Source organism: Crocodylus porosus, unplaced genomic scaffold (genome assembly GCF_001723895.1).
Source record: "Crocodylus porosus isolate Cpor-Errol unplaced genomic scaffold, CroPor_comp1, whole genome shotgun sequence".
In the NCBI taxonomy this organism is placed as follows: domain Eukaryota; kingdom Metazoa; phylum Chordata; order Crocodylia; family Crocodylidae; genus Crocodylus; species Crocodylus porosus.
In genome coordinates, this window is record NW_017728949.1 from 66,001,159 (window position 1) to 66,018,448 (window position 17,290).

Genomic DNA, 17,290 nt, shown 5'->3' on the forward strand with positions numbered 1-17,290 from the left:
CTGTAAATCCTGAATTAAGTTGTTGAAAGTTTAAGTAGCCCTTTTCTTATGTTGAAGCAAGCTATTTGTACATGATTTAGGAAATTAACAAGAAATTTATTTTTACCTCATGTATAATCTGAAATATAGGGCCCATTTATCTATCTTTTCCAAAAATATATACAGTTTTTAATTTACATTGGCCTATTCTATATCATCTTCTGAAGGAGCTGAATTTGAGCCATTAGCAATGTCGTGACCATAGCAAGAAAATACAAACCAGTTTCCTTTTCATTCTAGAAAAGGCTCCACATTTTTAACAACTGTCTGAAATTCCAGCTAAAAAACCTCTTTATTTAGCTCCAAAGCTTCACTTCCCAAGGCAGCACTAAAGATGAAAATATCCAGAACGTTAACAAATTTGGTCCTAAAAAGATAAGAACGATCAGGAAAATACTTTCAGGACTAAATACCATTCATTTTACTCAACCTTCAATAATTTCTTCCCACACATAAGCAAACAAGCCAATCCTATACGCTCCCATTTCCAGATAAATTATAAACCAATGAAACTTTATCTATCAGAGACTTGGAAAGGGAAATGTGCTATTTTTGCTATTATAAATACTTATAAGGCATTTTGATCACAGGGCCTAAGTGTCTATCTCCATAGACTGAAAGACCAATGAATGGCTTTATTTCAGCTGCTTGTTATGCGAGAGTGATGGCTGCATTATAATATATGGAAGGATTAGATTTCATTTCTGCTTTGTCTTCCAAAGAAATAGTTATTTTCCACAGTGTAATACAAATACTTTCCTTACATCCTAGTACAATTGCAGAACTTAATCCTGTTGATCCTAATTAGCAAAATAAATATTGTATATTGCAAGTAATGCCCATGAAGCTAGATAAAATATAAACCTCCTCACTCGGACCAGGAATCTGGCAGCCATTAAAAACCGAGTGGTCGCTAATAAACGGTCTTACTAGAAAAAATAGGATCCCTGAGAGCTGTAATAGCCGACTGTGAAGTACAGCGAGACTGGTATGGGTTTGACAGCTCCCCTTCTACACAAGGAATACAGTTGGTTTCAGAGTGTGCTTAACTGGTTTTTCATGCAGTGCTTCAGCCATTTTCATGTTGTTGACAGCAAGCAGAAAAAGCTTGTAAATTTTCCCCAGCATGCACTATGTTTCTACTGATTAGTAGTGGTGGAGCGTACTAAGAGTTGGATGCAAAGTACACAGTCTTCACTGTCAACAGAAATCTCCTATTCTCCCATACGCCCAAGAGCTGCCAGCTATGTACTATTCTTTTCCTGTCAAAGGGTAAAAATGCAAGCTGACTTCCTGAGAGACCAACTGATGCTACTTGTTGATCTAGTTACTGCTGCGATGATGGATAAATAAATCTTGTTCAAGGTAGCTCCCTGGTACTTAGGGGAAAGGTTGGATTTCCAAACAAGTCAGCCTAAAAATTTCATTTAAAGAGATTTTTTGTTTGGTCAAGACCACTGGACAAAGCCAAAAGGAGGCAAGCAACAGTTCTAACCACATTTTGCTTCTGTACTTTAAGTGATGCAACTCATCTCTAGCCTGTGCTCATATGTGGAACGCACCACCCTTAATTAGAAGCTGCAGTGTGCAATAAATCTCATCTAGTGTGTACTGCTTTCCAAATGGACGTGGCTATGTCCCGGTTATGCAATGTATGCAGGTTAGCACCACTGCCGCAGTGCTGTCTCAGCTCCCAGAAGCATGCCCTACTAGGTGCCGTTATCAAATTCCAAGACATAAGCTATCTGCTGCCTTTCATGAAGTTACCATTTCCCTTCCATTTACGTACAGCCACTTTTAAAGAAGTTATAAGACTGAAGCTTTTTTAATTTATGTGGCTTCAAAGCTGCTCCTCTTCAAAAATTTTCACAAGCAATTTTTGCTTACACAAGTCGGCATATTCAGAAGAGGCTTATTGTGAAGGATCTGCTAATTTATCAGATTTATAACATTGATATAGAACTGAAAGTTACACAGCTTTTGGCCTAACACATACTAAGTCTTTGCAACAGACGTGTGTATTAGAGTCCCGCGGTCAATACCATTAAAAATAATAAATATACATTGGGCATTTCTATTTCTTGCATGTTAATTCAAGTGCTAACCCAGACGCACAAAATAATTACTGCAAAGTAATTTACCACAGGTTTGACCCTATAGTAAATTTATTCCTCAGGAAGGAGCAGACTGCCAACTTTCCTAAGCTGGCTACCCGAAAATAGGTGTTATTACAGTGGCAAACCACTGAGTGGCAGAGGAGCCCTTCTCCACTGAGATAGTGGAGCGGACACGCACAGTGTCCTGCCTGAGTACACGTTTTAAGCGGTCACTTTACTATACATTCAAGTTGTTTACAATGTAATAAAGCTGGGCATCGTGTCCCCACTGCCATTTTACTACATACTGGGCATCTCTATACCAGATGTTGACTGTGCAGCTGCTGAAAAATACTGCACGGTAGCACATCATAGCACGGACAGTGCAAGCAGGGTACTGCACAGTATTATGAAGCTACAGTGCAGTAGCAACACCTAAAAGACATCTGCCAGCACTACGGCACAGTAACTCCAGTTACTGCGCATTTATTTAGTGCTTGCTAATACAGCTCTTGAATTACACTTTTCTATCACTGATGAAAATTTTACATCAGTGTTTTCTGCAGCTGTTGTTTAGAACAGTATGTGAAAGTTAGAGAAGATAATCAAAGCTAAACATTTCAATTTAAACAGAACATTTAGAACCACCTAAGTTTCTTTGAGCATCTCTAAAGCTTATGCTGGAGATTATGAAAGTGACATTAGTCCTTCCAAAGTGCAGATAATTATTTCTAGTAATATTTTAGGTCATTTTAGCTGCTTTAAAAAAAGAAAAACAGACTTTTGTTACCAAATCAAGCCATGTCGAAATGCAACACATTTTTAAATGGTGGGAAAGCAGTGATTATAAATAGAAGAGAATTTATCCAGCCCTTTAAATTAAAACAGATCTATCAATTAAAAAAGCGTGCAGCAACAAAGTATTCTTTCTTGGGATGAACCTTCTCTGCCATAACAAAGCAGCAGTTACCTTGTTCAATCATTTTAGAAACCCTCCCTTTAGGAAAGATTTGATAGGCCAGGAAACAGTAAAATAATCCTCATAAGGGATTCACTGGATTACAGAAAGAGAAATGTATTACTGAGGCAGAGCTTCATGCAGTCAGGTTGAGACAGCCGTATCAGGAATCCAGAGGCAGCTAGAACACAGCGCATTGCTGCAGGGCTAGGTCATTCTGGGGTAAGTGCACTTTGAGACCATGCTCTACGATTAAAGGAAGTGTTGACATATGGCTCTGGTGAATGCAAAAGTGAACCATCTCCACACAGAGATCTCTTTATGTCAGGCACAGCCACACAACACTGACAGTAAGTGCTCAGGCCAGTAGCAAACTGGAACACTACAGCTGAAAAATGTTGATTGTTGGCAAAGCAAGGCAGCAAAGAAAACCTGAGTAATGACTTTCACAAAATGATCTTTAAAAAAAAACAAAACCCCTGTATAGGTGCCATGAAGTGTAAGTGGTAGTTTCATATTACTACATTTCCCTTTGTTAACCATCATATGCACTAGCAGTTAAATATTGTGGCTCATATTAACACTGAACAGGTTAATAGCTTCAGTTCAGCACACCCACAGGTAACAAGCAGCAACCAGAAGTGAAGTAATTTGACAAAGTCAAGGTCCATCTCTTCAGCTGGTTATAAACAATGCATTTATCTGAAACAATTTTTACAGTATGGATTGGAAATATGGATTATAGAATACTTTGTAGTTGGTTCACTGGATTTTAATAACATCACTGAAATAAATCCCTCATAAGCAAAGCAATTTAATCTCACCTGTGAACTTGAAATTCACCATTTACAAACCTATGAAGAACTCCAAAAGTTAATTAGGGTGCTTTTGTGCTGATTTTTAGCCAAAAACCAAAGCACAAAAGATTACAGCAATTATCAGGGGACAACAGCAACCATAGCTAATTAATAACAATTTTATATTGTTGATTATTTAACAAGTTTCCATTTTGCTTCAAAGTCTTATTCTCACCATTGCATGAGTAATGGCTTAATAGAATTGTCCTGGCTTTCTGCTTTGCATCAGAGCGCATGAGATATTGCATCTGAAAGTTCACCTCTGTGTTTGATTCCCATAATGTTTTTCATTTCAGTGAAAAAAAAAAAAAAAATCAAGTTACAGGAACCTCCCTCTTGTCGTCTTCTGCGTTAACGGATATCACTGAATTTGTGAATTCAGCTTAAGAACCTACTGCTGTATATCCTTTCAAAATCTTCAGTATTTCCTAGCTTCCAACACTGATAGAAATCGCAAACATTATTATTAAATGCATAAAACTTTCTTTCTAGAAAGAAGAGAAAAGATTTACCCTCTCGTTACTTGTTAATAAGCAAGTCTACTTTTCCTTGAGAGACTATACAGATTTTAAAAAACAGCAACAACACAATGCTGTCTCTTGTCTACCATGACAAACTGAAAATGAAAAAACCTGATGCTGCAGCAAGAAATTATGTAAATGACAAAGTCCAAATGCCAAAATGAATAAACAAGTTATTTAGACAAGCACACAAATTTCAGTTCTCAAAAGCTCACACTTCAGTTTGTACAAAGCATGCAAAGTTCTCTATCTTGCAAAACAATGCTGTGCTTGAACTACTGTAGACAGGTAAGGTACAAAAGCACTCAGGACCTTTCACGTAATGAGATTAAAACACCTCACACAAACATAAAAAGAAATGTTGTGCCTTTATTGGAATGGTGTTAGATTTTAAATACACCAATTTAGATAATCTGATTATCTGGTTTTAATTAGAAATGACACTACAGAACTGCAATACTGGTCCAACAGTCTGGTCTTTACCTTTTTTTTTTTTTAAAGCAAGAAATTGAATGAAAATGCACCGAGTAATCAGAAAGCACTAGCAGGCATTGGTTAATCCAAGATACTATCTTCTTAGTTCCAAAAGCACTTGCAAAGTTGCATTGTATGGAACCCAGAATTCAGATTGGTCATAATTTGCAGTAACTAGAGTCACATGAGTAAACTTTCATGTGGACATATTTTTTAATTTACCTTAAAGTTGGTCATTGGTATTTTTCCTCAAATATTACATTTTTTTCCTTTAATTGATATTTTTTCCTCAAAGTATAAAAAAGTATGAAATATAAACAAGCTCTTGCATTGTACCCAGGTCAGGGTACAACCGAAGCATTAGAGAGAGCTGACTATCTACACACCGTCAAATTCCATCAAATCTTGGATAATTCATTAATATACAAAATATTAGGGCACAGAAAGAACTAAAACCCACTTCTTTGTTTGTTACGCACAGGTTCAAATATTCAATCTAAAGAAAAAAAACTTAATCATTCTGGCTTTCCACTACAGCCGCATGTTGAGACACTTATTAAAATATTCCTGTTTATTGTGTTTGGTCTTTTTTTTTTTTTCTTATTGTCAAGTTATGATAATCTTTTTAATACCATTCATCCAGACAAACAAGTAATCAGAAACTCTCTCTTTTTCCCCCACCTCCCATATCCCTGACCCCTCTGAGGTCAGCTTTAAGACATGACTCCAAACACTGGGTTGTGACGACAGATGCTAGGACCAATCTCTTCATAATCTTTTTTGGTGTGGCATACTTGGTAGAACTCAGGCTGGAAAAAGAGGAAACATATAATCAAATACTCTGGTTGCTTGCTTCTTAATATTAAATTAATCATTAGGAAATAGAGAAATACATTAAATGAGGAAACCCTGAGTTTAGCTGTGATTTTCAGCTAACTAAATCCATATAACGAACAGTATATTTTGCCATAAAGTCCCCCACCCCCGGGCTTAGCTGGCTAACACTATATTTTCTGCAACCTAATCACATTCCTCTCCTCACCCCCATCCCTCTTACGTTAGCCCCTCGCTCAGGCGTGCTGTAGTTCCCTACTGACTTTGTCATTTTTTGGTCCAGGACTCTTAACATCTACTAATAAAATTCAATCTGTTCTTCAATAAGCACAATCATTTACAATAATGTAACATTGAGTTTATTTGCTTCTTCAAACCTTTAAAGTCTCTCTTTTACTTGAAATGGTTTGTCCCTTCAAGTACCAGTAACTCCCCAATTACAGCAATAGGTATCAAACATCAAGGAGAGATTAGAGCTTCAGCTATATGCAGAAGGTTGAAAGGTAATAGGTTTTACAGCCAACTTACTGTGGAAGCCAGCATTGATCCTCCAAACCAAACTGCGTATCTTTGCATATGGTGTGTTATGACTTGTACATCAATAGGTTTGGGCTACAAAGACAGACAAAATTTACACATTACTAATAAAAGCACTGTTGATGCTAGTGACAGCATATATTTTTCCTGAAAGATTTTAGTTTCCATAATATAATAGGCTTTTTAAATGTAGCATGTATACATACACTTCATTGCTTTGTCTGCAGAACCAAAAGGTTAGACATATATTACTCCTCAAAACAAGGCTTTAAAAAAATCAATTTTAATTGCAGGTGGCTAGTTCCACCAATTTAAACAAACGCCCACCTGTGCAATTTACAACCATGTTTTTAATTACAAATGAGATACCCAAACTGCCTGAGCCTCTTCCCCACTACATCCATATACAACATGCTAACTGTAATCCATTTGGAGTGGTTAGAAATGAATACACTGTCTGGTGTATTCATTGCATAAAACTGACTGCAATGTATAAAATAGACAGCATATGCATTAACTACCTTAGCATTTCTAATCATGGCTAAATTTGGATTTCCTATACAGAGATTAATGGATGACCTTTTGACCAGAAACAATATGTTCAATAACATGCATTTTTAAAATGTGGAAAATTGCTCCCCACATCTAGCAATGTAAACCAGAATGATGAGCAAGGTTTTGAGAGATTCTGTTGTTTCCAATAGCTGACTAAATAGTGAAGAGAACACAAGTTATGCAGGTATTCTAGGTCAAACCATAAATCGCTCTGTATCAAGACAGCTGTGGTTGAAGACTCAACCTCGCATACTAAGGAAATGGTCGAGGCAGCTTCACTGTAGCAGTGCATTGGCATGTTAAGGAGAGTTATGTATTCCTACAAGCCAACATCAGCACCCAGAGTGGACAACTAGAGACCCTCTGGTTTAAAATCTGTGGGGAACATGGCACAGGAGATACAATGGTGGGAGTCTGCTACAAACCTCCCTTCCAGAATCAAGAGATTGGCCAGGAGTTCACCAGGGAATTGGCTGAGGCTGTACGCTCCTGGTCCATGGCTGTCCAGGTAGCTGAAGTCCCCTATGACATCTTGTGGGAAGAGTGCTCAGCCAAATCCAAAAGGTCGCAAAGCTTCATGTGCTTGGATGAGCTCTATCTGACTCAAGAAGTCTACAGGCCAACAAGAGGCAAAGCGCTGCTTGACCTGGTACACTCAACCAGGGACGACCTAATCAGCAACCTAACGATCGAAGGGAAGCTAGGTGACAGCAACCATGTGCTGATCATCTGCACCATCCACCAAAAAGCTGTCGAGTCAGTCGGCAGTACAGAGGTCCTCACTTCAGGAGGGCTGACTGTGACAAGCTCAGGAGACTTGTTAGTGAGGCCCTAAGGAACCACAACCCCAGGAGGAGGGGAGTTCAGGAAGAGTAGCTGCTCCCCAAGGGAGCAACCCTAGATGCACAAGCTAAGGCTATTCAGTCTCAGATGAAAGGCATCAAGAGTAGCCCCCTTGGCTTAACAAGGAACTAGCGGTCCTCCTGCATCTAAAAAGACAGACCTAAAAATGATGGAAGATGGGATCCACCTCCAAGGAGGAATACTCTGCACTGGTCCAGACCTACAGGGAGCAAACCACAAGAGCCAAGGCTGCGATGGAACTACAACTGGCTGCAAGTACCAAGGACAATAAAAAGTCCTTTTTTAGATATGTGGGGAGCCGGAGGAAAAGCAAGAGCAACACTGGACCCGTACTAAACCAGAAGGGAGAACTGACGACTGACACCCAGGAAAAAGCCAACTTGCTAAATGGGTACTTTGCATTGGTCTTTCACAAGTCTCATGGGTCCCATTACAGGACAGAGATGCCTGAGTGAGGGTGGTTCCTTGCCCTCCATCATTGCTGACCTTGTGAAGGAACAGCTTGAGAGGCTGGACATCTTCAAGTCACCCAGCCCTGACAATTTACACCCCAGGGTACTCAAGGAGCTGGCCTGCATCATAGCCCAGGCCCTGCACAGATCTTTGAGGACTCCTGGCGCTCTGGTGTAGTGCTCGATGATTGGAAGAAGGCCAATGTGGTGCCTATCTTCAAGAAAGGGAGGAAAGTGGACCCAGCTAACTACAGGCCCATCAGCCTGACCTCTATCCTGAGGAAGGTCTTAGAAAAACATCATCAGAGAGGCGATTCTTAACTGACTAGCTGATGGCAACACCCTGAGGGATAGCCAGCATGGGTTTGTTACAGGTAGCTTGTCCTTGACCAATGTCATTTCCTTTTATGACCAGGTGACCTATCACCTGGACAAAGGGGAAGAGATTGATGTCACATATCTTGACTTCAAAAAAGCTTTTGTTCTTTTATCCCATGATCACCTTTTGGCAAAACTGGCCAACTGTGGCCTTGGGTCCACCATGATCCACTGGCTGGGGAATTGGCTCCGTGGTCGCACCCAGAGAGTGGTGGTTGACGAAAGTCAATCATCATGCTGCCCTGTAACCAGTGGGGTCCCTCAAGGCTCTGTCTTTTTGTTCTGCCACTTCATTAATGATCTTCTGTCTATTTTGTTCAACCTCTTCATTAATGAGGTGGACATTGAAGTCAGAAGCGGACTGGTCACGTTCGCCAATGATACCAAACTTTGGGATAAAGCATCCACACCGGAAGACAGGCGGGTGATCCAGGCTGACCTTGACAGGCTCAGGAAATGGGCAGACGAGAACCTGATGGTGTTTAACACTGAAAAATGCAAGGTTCTCCACCTTGGGAGGAAAAACCTGTCTCAGCCGTATATGCTACGCTGACTAGCACTACAGACAAGAGGGACTTGGGGGTCAGGATTGACCACAAGATCAACATGAGCCTGCAATGCGATGCTGCGGCTAGTAAAGTGAGCAAAACCCTAGCTTGCATCCATAGATGTTTCTCAAGCAAATCCCGGGACATCGTTCTGCCCTTGTACTCAGCCTTGGTGAGGCCGCAGCTGGAGTACTGCGTCCAGTTTTGGGCTCCACAATTCAAAAGGGATGTGGAGAAGCTTGAGACAGTCTGGAGGAGAGCCACATGCATGATCAGAGGTCAGGAAAACAGACCTTATGACAAGAGGCTGAGAGCCATGGGACTCTTCAGCCTGGAAAAGCGCAGGCTCAGGGGCGATCTGATGGCCACCTATAAGTTCATAAGGGGTGTCCACCAGGACCTGGGGCAACATTAGTTCAGAGCGCTGTAAGGGACTACAAGGTCAAACGGCTATAAAACTCCTGCAAAACCATTTCTGGCTGGACATAAGGAAGAAATTCTTTACCGTCTGAGCCCCCAGGGTCTGGAATAGCCTGCTGCCAGAGGTGGTTCAAGCACCTACTTTGACCGCTTTCAAGAGAAACCTGAATGTTTTTCTTGCTGGGATCCTGTGACCCCAGCTGACTTCCTGCACCTGGGGCAGGAGGCTAGACTCAATGATCTTAAGGTCCCTTCCAGCCCTAATGTCTATGAAATCTTTGAAATCTTGACAGAGCAAAGACACCAAAGCACATGGCTTGACTAGCTGAATGTCTTTCGTGAGCCAATGTTGTTTGAAACCCTTCAGAACCCCAAGCCTTCCATTCCCATCTTACTAACCTCTTCTCGTTTTCCTCAGGTTACCACAGGGGTGGAGAAAATACCACCTATGGGCTGGATCCGGCCTGTCAATTGATTGTATCTGGCCCCTGGCTGCCCCCATAAGGCTCTACATAGGGCCAAGTCCTGCATGCTGTGCTCTAACCTGAACCTGCCCTGCACCTGCTGATGGCACTACCCTGACCCTGGTCAACAAGCACAGCTTCCCAGCGAAGATGCTCCTGCCACTGCCCGGGTACTGCTCAGCTCCCCCTGCCTCCAGCAGATCCTCCTACTCCTCCTGGCCCTGCTGTAACGCTCCGGGCAGCAGGCAGTGTAAGAGAGTGGTGGCAGGTGGGGGCGGAAACTGTAGCTGGGCAGCTCCTGCAGCAGCACACAGGGCTCCAGCTCCCAGCTGCCTTCCACCCACTTGATGCGATGAACAGCTACATACAAGTGGCTAAATAAGTGGAAGGCAGCCCTGCCGGGAAGCTGTGCATGCTGGCCAGGGCTAGGGCCAGGGTGGAGCTGTTGGCGGGCACAGGGCCGGTGAGGGTGGGAGAGTGGTGTGGGCTGCCTTGGACAAGGCTCAGCCCTATGTGGAGTGCTACAGAAGTAGCCACAGGCCAAATATGAAGGTTGGTAGCCTGTACCTGCACCAAACTGCTACATCTGCACCCAGCGCTATCATCTCTTCCTTCCCCCCACCCTCGCCCAGCTCCCAGGACCTAGCACACTGGCAGCCCCCCAACACAAACCCCCTCCCAGCACCCTGAACACACTTCCCCTGACACAATATACAAGAGTAAGATTTTATTTTGAGCCATTATGCAAATTGCACACACTATTCAAAAAAACAAAAATCAGGAAAAAATATTTTTGAAATAAAATTAAAATACATTATAGTAGATGTTTCCTTTTCAATATTCACTTTTTGGGGGGTTTTTTTAATCTATAATTTGCTAAAATTATATGTTCTGAAAGAAGTTGTTTGCACAGCCCTCGACAGCTCTCCAAAACTCATTTATTGGCCCACCAGCTGAAATAATTGCCTATCCATGGGTTACCATGTCCATTTGCTAAGCCCACCTTTCTGACCCTCTTAATCAGTCGTGTCCCCGTTACTTTCCAACTGAAACTTTCCTTACTATTCAGTCATTCTTCCTACCTGACCAGAGGTACATGCAAGCCACAACCTATGTCACACAAGTATGCAATGTCAGAGGGGTAGCTGGGGGAATCTGGTATTTTTCTGATAACCAGTCTTGATCAAGTTCAGCTACATCATTCAAACCTATGGGATAACGGGGCACTTTTACATATACTCCAGAGCTGGGGTGTGGGGCAGCACTTTACCTAGGAGTAGCACCAAGAGCTTCTCTAATTAAAGCGCCGCCGTGTCTCCTATATCAGCACCCCCGTACTTTAAAATGACAATGGGAGCACCTGAACTAAAGCTTTAGTTCAAGAGCCCCCACCCCCATTTTTAAGCATGGGGAGGTTGATACAAGATGCAGGAGGCAGCTGGAGCACAGCAACTGCCACTCTCCAGCAAACTCAATTAACTGAGTCTGCGCTGACGCGCTGGAATTCCAGTATGCCAAAGCAGCCTCCGCACTAGCGTGTAGGCACCCACAGAATGTAATTTTGAAACTCTGTAAATTGCATATGTGAGATCCCATTAAAACATGCTAGAGATATTTAGAGTTTAAGGACAGTAATTCAGCTAAAAACTCAAATGATATCAAATCCTATGAAGTTACCTTAGTTCAGTTTAAAAAGAAAAATTGCAAACACTATTTTAACTAAATGCCACACACCCTTAAATACTATCTTCAAATTGGATCCTAATAATAGTTTGAAAAGAAACCCTAAAAACTTCCTGAAATAAAATGACTTCAATTTTTTTTCTGAGCTTCACTATCTGAAAAAAGAAGCAAAGGCTGGATCAGCAATCAAGTGACAGACACAGAATTTTTCTTAAACACTGAAAGTTTTCCAAGTATCCTTTCACTATCAAAAGTAAGCCTTATCCTTATATTTAAGAAGGCTTTTAACAATCGTGGAAGCAGTTGGGTTTGGGTTTAAGCTGTGGAAGCATGGGAAAAAGCATTCACCACCTGCCTTCAGTACATGGATTGTGTGCTTACTTCCTAGCATACTCTCAAATCCTTACAGTATATGGATCTTTGCTAAATTACCCTGGAAGATATTCATAATAAAAAGAAAAAGAAAAAGTACTTTAGTTCACAATGACAAAGTGCCATGGCAGTAACACTGCTTGTTATATTTCAGTCCCAGATTTTCGAGTACAAGGCAAAACGAGAGGCATACGTAAGTGCACATGTTGAACCCTCTGCAAAGAGAACTAACCTTCAGTCTGCCACCGCTTAGCTCCTCACTGAGTTTCAGCCTGGCATCAACAGTTCTTTTCAAATCTCGTTGTAAACGGCGACCAAAGTCCCTGAACATGGTTGACCCTCCAGAGAGGACAATATTCTGTATTGAATATGCATACAGAAATAAGTAGTTAGAAATAATAAATTTTAGTGAGAAATTAGTCAACAGCCTTGGAAACTAGGCTTAAGATAATTATACAGGCAACTTCTGTTTACAAGGTAAGAGTCCAACATATTAACACTTCTGATTATCAGGTCCTTTAAAAAGGTAAAAGTATCAAGAGGAGCACTTTAAATTACTCATCTCCCCTAGAAATTGAGATCCTCAACATTTAGTCTGTTCTGGACATGGTTCTTCAGCCTGTGTGTAACTATTTAACAGAAATGAATTAAATAATAAAAGTTTTAAAATACCAAATTTTTTAAAAGTTGAAGTGCAACAAACACTCATTAGGGGCTGTCACAATGAAACAAGGTCAACTGCTTAAGAGTTTAAGGAATTCTCTTCAGATTATCATCTACTCTTCATCTCTTTTCTCCAGTTTTACCTCTTTGTAAACATGGAACTAGAATCCCAAAACACTGCAATCCGTCTACACATTCAAACTTATTGCACACCAATTTCCAGTAAAAAAAGCGCATATTTTCTTTGTATTCAAGAAAATATGGTACCTTTGCAAGATGGAGCCATTTAGTGAAACAGGCAGTGAATTCTTCTATTTTAATGGAAATATATTGCTGAATTTACAATATCACTATAAAACCAAACAACTACACATCTGTATCAAATACAGGAACCATAGGGATTGGACTAGGGGTGCACTGATAAAGATTTTCTTGGCTGATATCAATAGCGATCATTAACCAGCCATTTTGGCTGATACCAATCCAATAATCGATTTGGTTACATGCCACGCTGGAGGCTGCTGGAGCATGCCAAAAAAAAAAAAAAGGGTTCATGTTGGTACTCTAAAATGTACTGACATAAATACACCATTTTTTTTGGCATCCTCCTACATCACATGCATTGAATGAACTTTAGTTCAAGCGACACCACCACCATTTTTAAAAGTGGGGATGCTTTTAAGCAGGGCAGAGCCAAGCAGAGCAAAGGCAGATGCAGGTTGCCCGTTGTGGGCTCAGGGCTTTCCATTCTGCTGTCCAGGGAGCCCCATGCTGACCACACACCCCCTGCCCACCCAACAGAAGGGGGCACAACTTGCTGCCCCCATTGCTGCTGAGCAGGCAGTGGGCATGCAGCTGGTGTAGGATTCCCAAGGGAAAGGCAGCAGAGTGGAGAGCCTTAAGCCCACAGCGAGCTATCCACATCTGCCCCATGCACAAATCTGAGGGGTGCACATGCTCCCCATGCCTCACCCAAGGGTGTGCACCATGGCAGGAAGCCCCCCCCACCCCCCAGTCTCCCACGCCATGCCAGCAGTGGCTCCGTCCCACTCCCTGCCCAAGCGCTGGATTCCATGCATTGCCCTGGCTGGGCAGCACCGCCCGCCCCTGCCCTACTCCCTCACCATGGGAGCCTCAATTTGCCCCCACCCCCACCCCTTCTCCTGCATAGACTTACCTGCAGTGAGCTACTCTCCATGCTGCCCAGCTGTATTCCTGGCCACGCGCATGAATGTGGCCACGCATGTACATACAGCACCCCCTGCATCCCACTCCCAGCAGCCCCAAGCAGGACCCCTTGTAGCTAGAATGCTGCCCCCACTTGCAACATAAAACCCACCGTTTCCCAAGGGAACCCAGGGATCCTGGTCCCACAGGCGAGAGGGAACCTAGGTGTCTGGGAGCCCTGGCCAAAAGGCGTTATATTTATCAAAGAACATTATCGGCTACAACAGCCAAAAAAAGCCAACAATGTAAAAGTCAGCTTTTATTGGTGCCAATCCAATATGCAGCTGATGTATTGGCGCACCTCTAGATTGGACATTTCTGAGAAACACAACTACTGTTAAAAGTTTACTTGTTACTGACCTTATACAGAGGACGTCTAACATCAATGGGACAATTCTGAATAACTTCATCTACTACATCTGAGATGGGTTGTGTGAAGTCAGGATTAGCAAACTAAAAATTTTGGATAGAAACACATTAGGTGGTTTTTCACAAAATTTTATAATTCAACATCCATAGAAATGTTGCAATTTGAACTACTTCTGGCTTTTTACAAACAAAACTTCTTCTTGACCTATTGTGGGCAAGTTACTCAAGTTATCCTAAGAAAGCAAGAAATGAGGGAGGAAGTTTGAAAGAAGAAAGCTACAATAAAGATGCCATCACAGCCATTGCAAGCAGCATGCCACAGAAACTTTACAAATGGGCCATGACTAATTCAAGATTAATTCCAAAGTCTTTATTGCAAAAGCAGTGTTAATCAGGGAGAAATAACGGCAGGATGCCGTGGGTTGTTCCCCCTACTTCAGTGAGCAAATAGTTTATCACGAATAGAGGAAGAGAGGAGGGCAAGGGAGGTGAAGGGAGAGAAGCTATTATGCTACATGTGCAATCACTGAGAAGTATTAGAAACAAGAATGTATTTATTTTTATGGCAATTCAGTAAAGCGTATGAAAAAATTAAATCTAATCGATTTATTTTCCTTCTGTCAAGTTTTCTTGCACATCTTTTGTTAACCGTAACAGTTCAAAGGCTGCCCAACCTTCTCAGAAGATAAGCACTGAAACCAGTATTTTAATTCAAGATAAGAGAGTGGTCTTGAAAACAGAAGAGAAAGGGGGAGAAAATTGAATGGCTAGATTCATTTCTCATTTGTTTCCCCCCACCTACCCCGTTCCAAAAATGGGCCCAGAAAGCAAGACTTGATTGCCCAGAGATGAGTGGGAGGAAGCAATTTTAAACAAACAGCAGCACTTGGAATTAATTGCCCAGAGAGAGGAGAAACAGGATTAAAAAAAAGATACAATGACTACTGGGGAAAAGGCAACAAAGTAAGCTACTATACTGTCACTCCTTTCCTCTAAAAAGTTCCTAGTGGAGTGCTGTGTTTAGTTAAAAAGACATCATATGTATAATTAAAGATTACATAGCCCCAAGAAAGAAAACTCACTAGATTCTTATAACACCAAAACATAGTAAATACTAAAATACCGTAATACAATAAAGTGTAATTTGAGATGGGCACATTTTTAATAGGTTTCAGATGCAATTATTATGCATTATGCAATTAAATATAATTATTACACTAGCCCCTGAACTGTTGGTCTAGTCTTAAACCAAGATGTTGAAGAAAGCTGTTAAGTCACATCAGTTTACCTCAGGATGAAAGAAGATCTCCGGTCCCAGGAATCTCTCATAGCCAACATCAATGGTGAACTCTTTCTTTGAGATTGCATTTATTCCAGTATACTGTTTAATCCACTTTGTACCATCCGTGTCATACTTGTTAAATTCTTTTACTAAATCAGGGCAGACGTAACTAAAGCGCTCCTGAAAAATTAAATACGTACATTTGTAAAAGTCTCCCAAAAACATAACAGAAAAAAAAAACGGCATAAACTTAAAATAATGTGCAGCAGTCTGAACCCATATAAATATAGAAGTAAGTTTCCTCAAAAAACAAAGGTTTGAACTCCTAGGAAGAGTCTGAAACTGGTGGTTTTGGGGGAGAGGGAGTCTAAACAAGTGAACTGACATTTACTATACACTATTAGATAATTTCACTTAAGAAATTCCCTGCCATTATAGAAGCCCAAGATATTGGCAGAGCTCATTGGTACTGTCCTCACATGGCATATAGCAATTTTTAAAGGTTTTATTTTTGTTGGGTTGCTTTGTGAGGAGGCAGGGCGGTAGGTGTTCTTGTGGGCTTTTCTGGACTTCATAACTGTTAAACAATTGCCTGGACTTGATCAAGCCACCCATCCCTTCCTCTTGTATACTGCCCCGCAATTAGCTTTGTTATCACCAATCATTTCTATGCATCATTAAGTGAACGCAGCACATCTCAATGGACTAAATTGAGTTTCCTTCTACTTTCCTCCAAAATTCTAAATAATGAATACTAAAGTGTTCTGCAGTACTGCCATAGAAACATGGAATATAATAATGTACTTTATGGCTCAACTTTTTACAATAACAAAAGATGTGTGTTATAGAAAAAAGGCAAATAATTTGCAGAAGGCATAAAAAGTAGTAATTATGTCATTTTATTTTACAGTTTCCACTAGCAGGTCTCCAATTAATCATTATAACATTTACTTTTCAGAGAAAAACATAGCTACGAGCAAATTTTCCTTTGCGGCGGGGGGAGAGGGGGCCAGGAGCGGAGGAAGGGGGAGAAAAAATTTCATGGTATTTTACAAGAATTTGAATGTTAATTCCTTATCAACTTTCCCACTTAGATCAGAACATTTTTAAATTATGCTTTTAAAAGCATTCAGTCTCTTGTGACATGACTGACAGCCATGAATTTTCATCTTACCTTCACTGCTTTAGCTGTTTCCAAAGACTGTTCAGGAGGAATTCCTACTTCTCTCTCTCTCAGCAGTTGTTGAATGAAGTATGTTATATCTCGTCCTGCTATTGGAATATGTTTGATACAGCTGCCAATAACATAGCCTTCAGCCTTAAAGTAAAATTGGAAAGAACAGACATTGAGAGAATGCAGAGCCAACCGCACCCTGTCATGCATCAACAGGGGCATCACTAACAGGTCCAGAGAGGTCTTGCTCCCCCCCTATGCAACACTGGTCAGGCCACAGCTGGAGTACTGTGTCCAGTTCTGGGTGCCACACTTCAAGAAGGACGTGGGGAACCTGGAGAGGGTCCAGAGGAGGCCACTTGTATGGTTGGGGGCCTCCATGACCAGCCCTATGAGGAGAGGCTAAGGGACCTGAATCTCTTCAGTCTCTGCAAGAGGAGACTGAGGGGAGATCTCGTGGCTGCCTACAACCTTATCAGGGGCCAGCAGCAGGGACTCGGGGAAAGTCTGTTCACCAGGGCCC

At 41.5% G+C, this 17,290-nt stretch overlaps 1 protein-coding gene across 1 annotated transcript in view; it reads right to left on the reverse strand.

Annotated features, from left to right (window-relative positions):
- Positions 1 to 4,820: 4,820 nt before the first annotated feature.
- The window catches only part of ACTR3 (ARP3 actin related protein 3 homolog), a 23,096-nt gene continuing 10,626 nt past the window's right edge, over positions 4,821 to 17,290 (reverse strand). Inside the window, exons 6-11 of the mRNA XM_019554117.1 lie at positions 16,768 to 16,911; positions 15,600 to 15,773; positions 14,303 to 14,395; positions 12,285 to 12,410; positions 6,308 to 6,391; positions 4,821 to 5,754 (exon numbers count right to left, since the gene is read on the reverse strand). Coding sequence (XP_019409662.1) covers positions 5,659 to 5,754; positions 6,308 to 6,391; positions 12,285 to 12,410; positions 14,303 to 14,395; positions 15,600 to 15,773; positions 16,768 to 16,911 — 717 coding nt within the window. The 3' untranslated portion in view covers positions 4,821 to 5,658. The remainder of the gene's footprint in view (positions 5,755 to 6,307; positions 6,392 to 12,284; positions 12,411 to 14,302; positions 14,396 to 15,599; positions 15,774 to 16,767; positions 16,912 to 17,290) is intronic.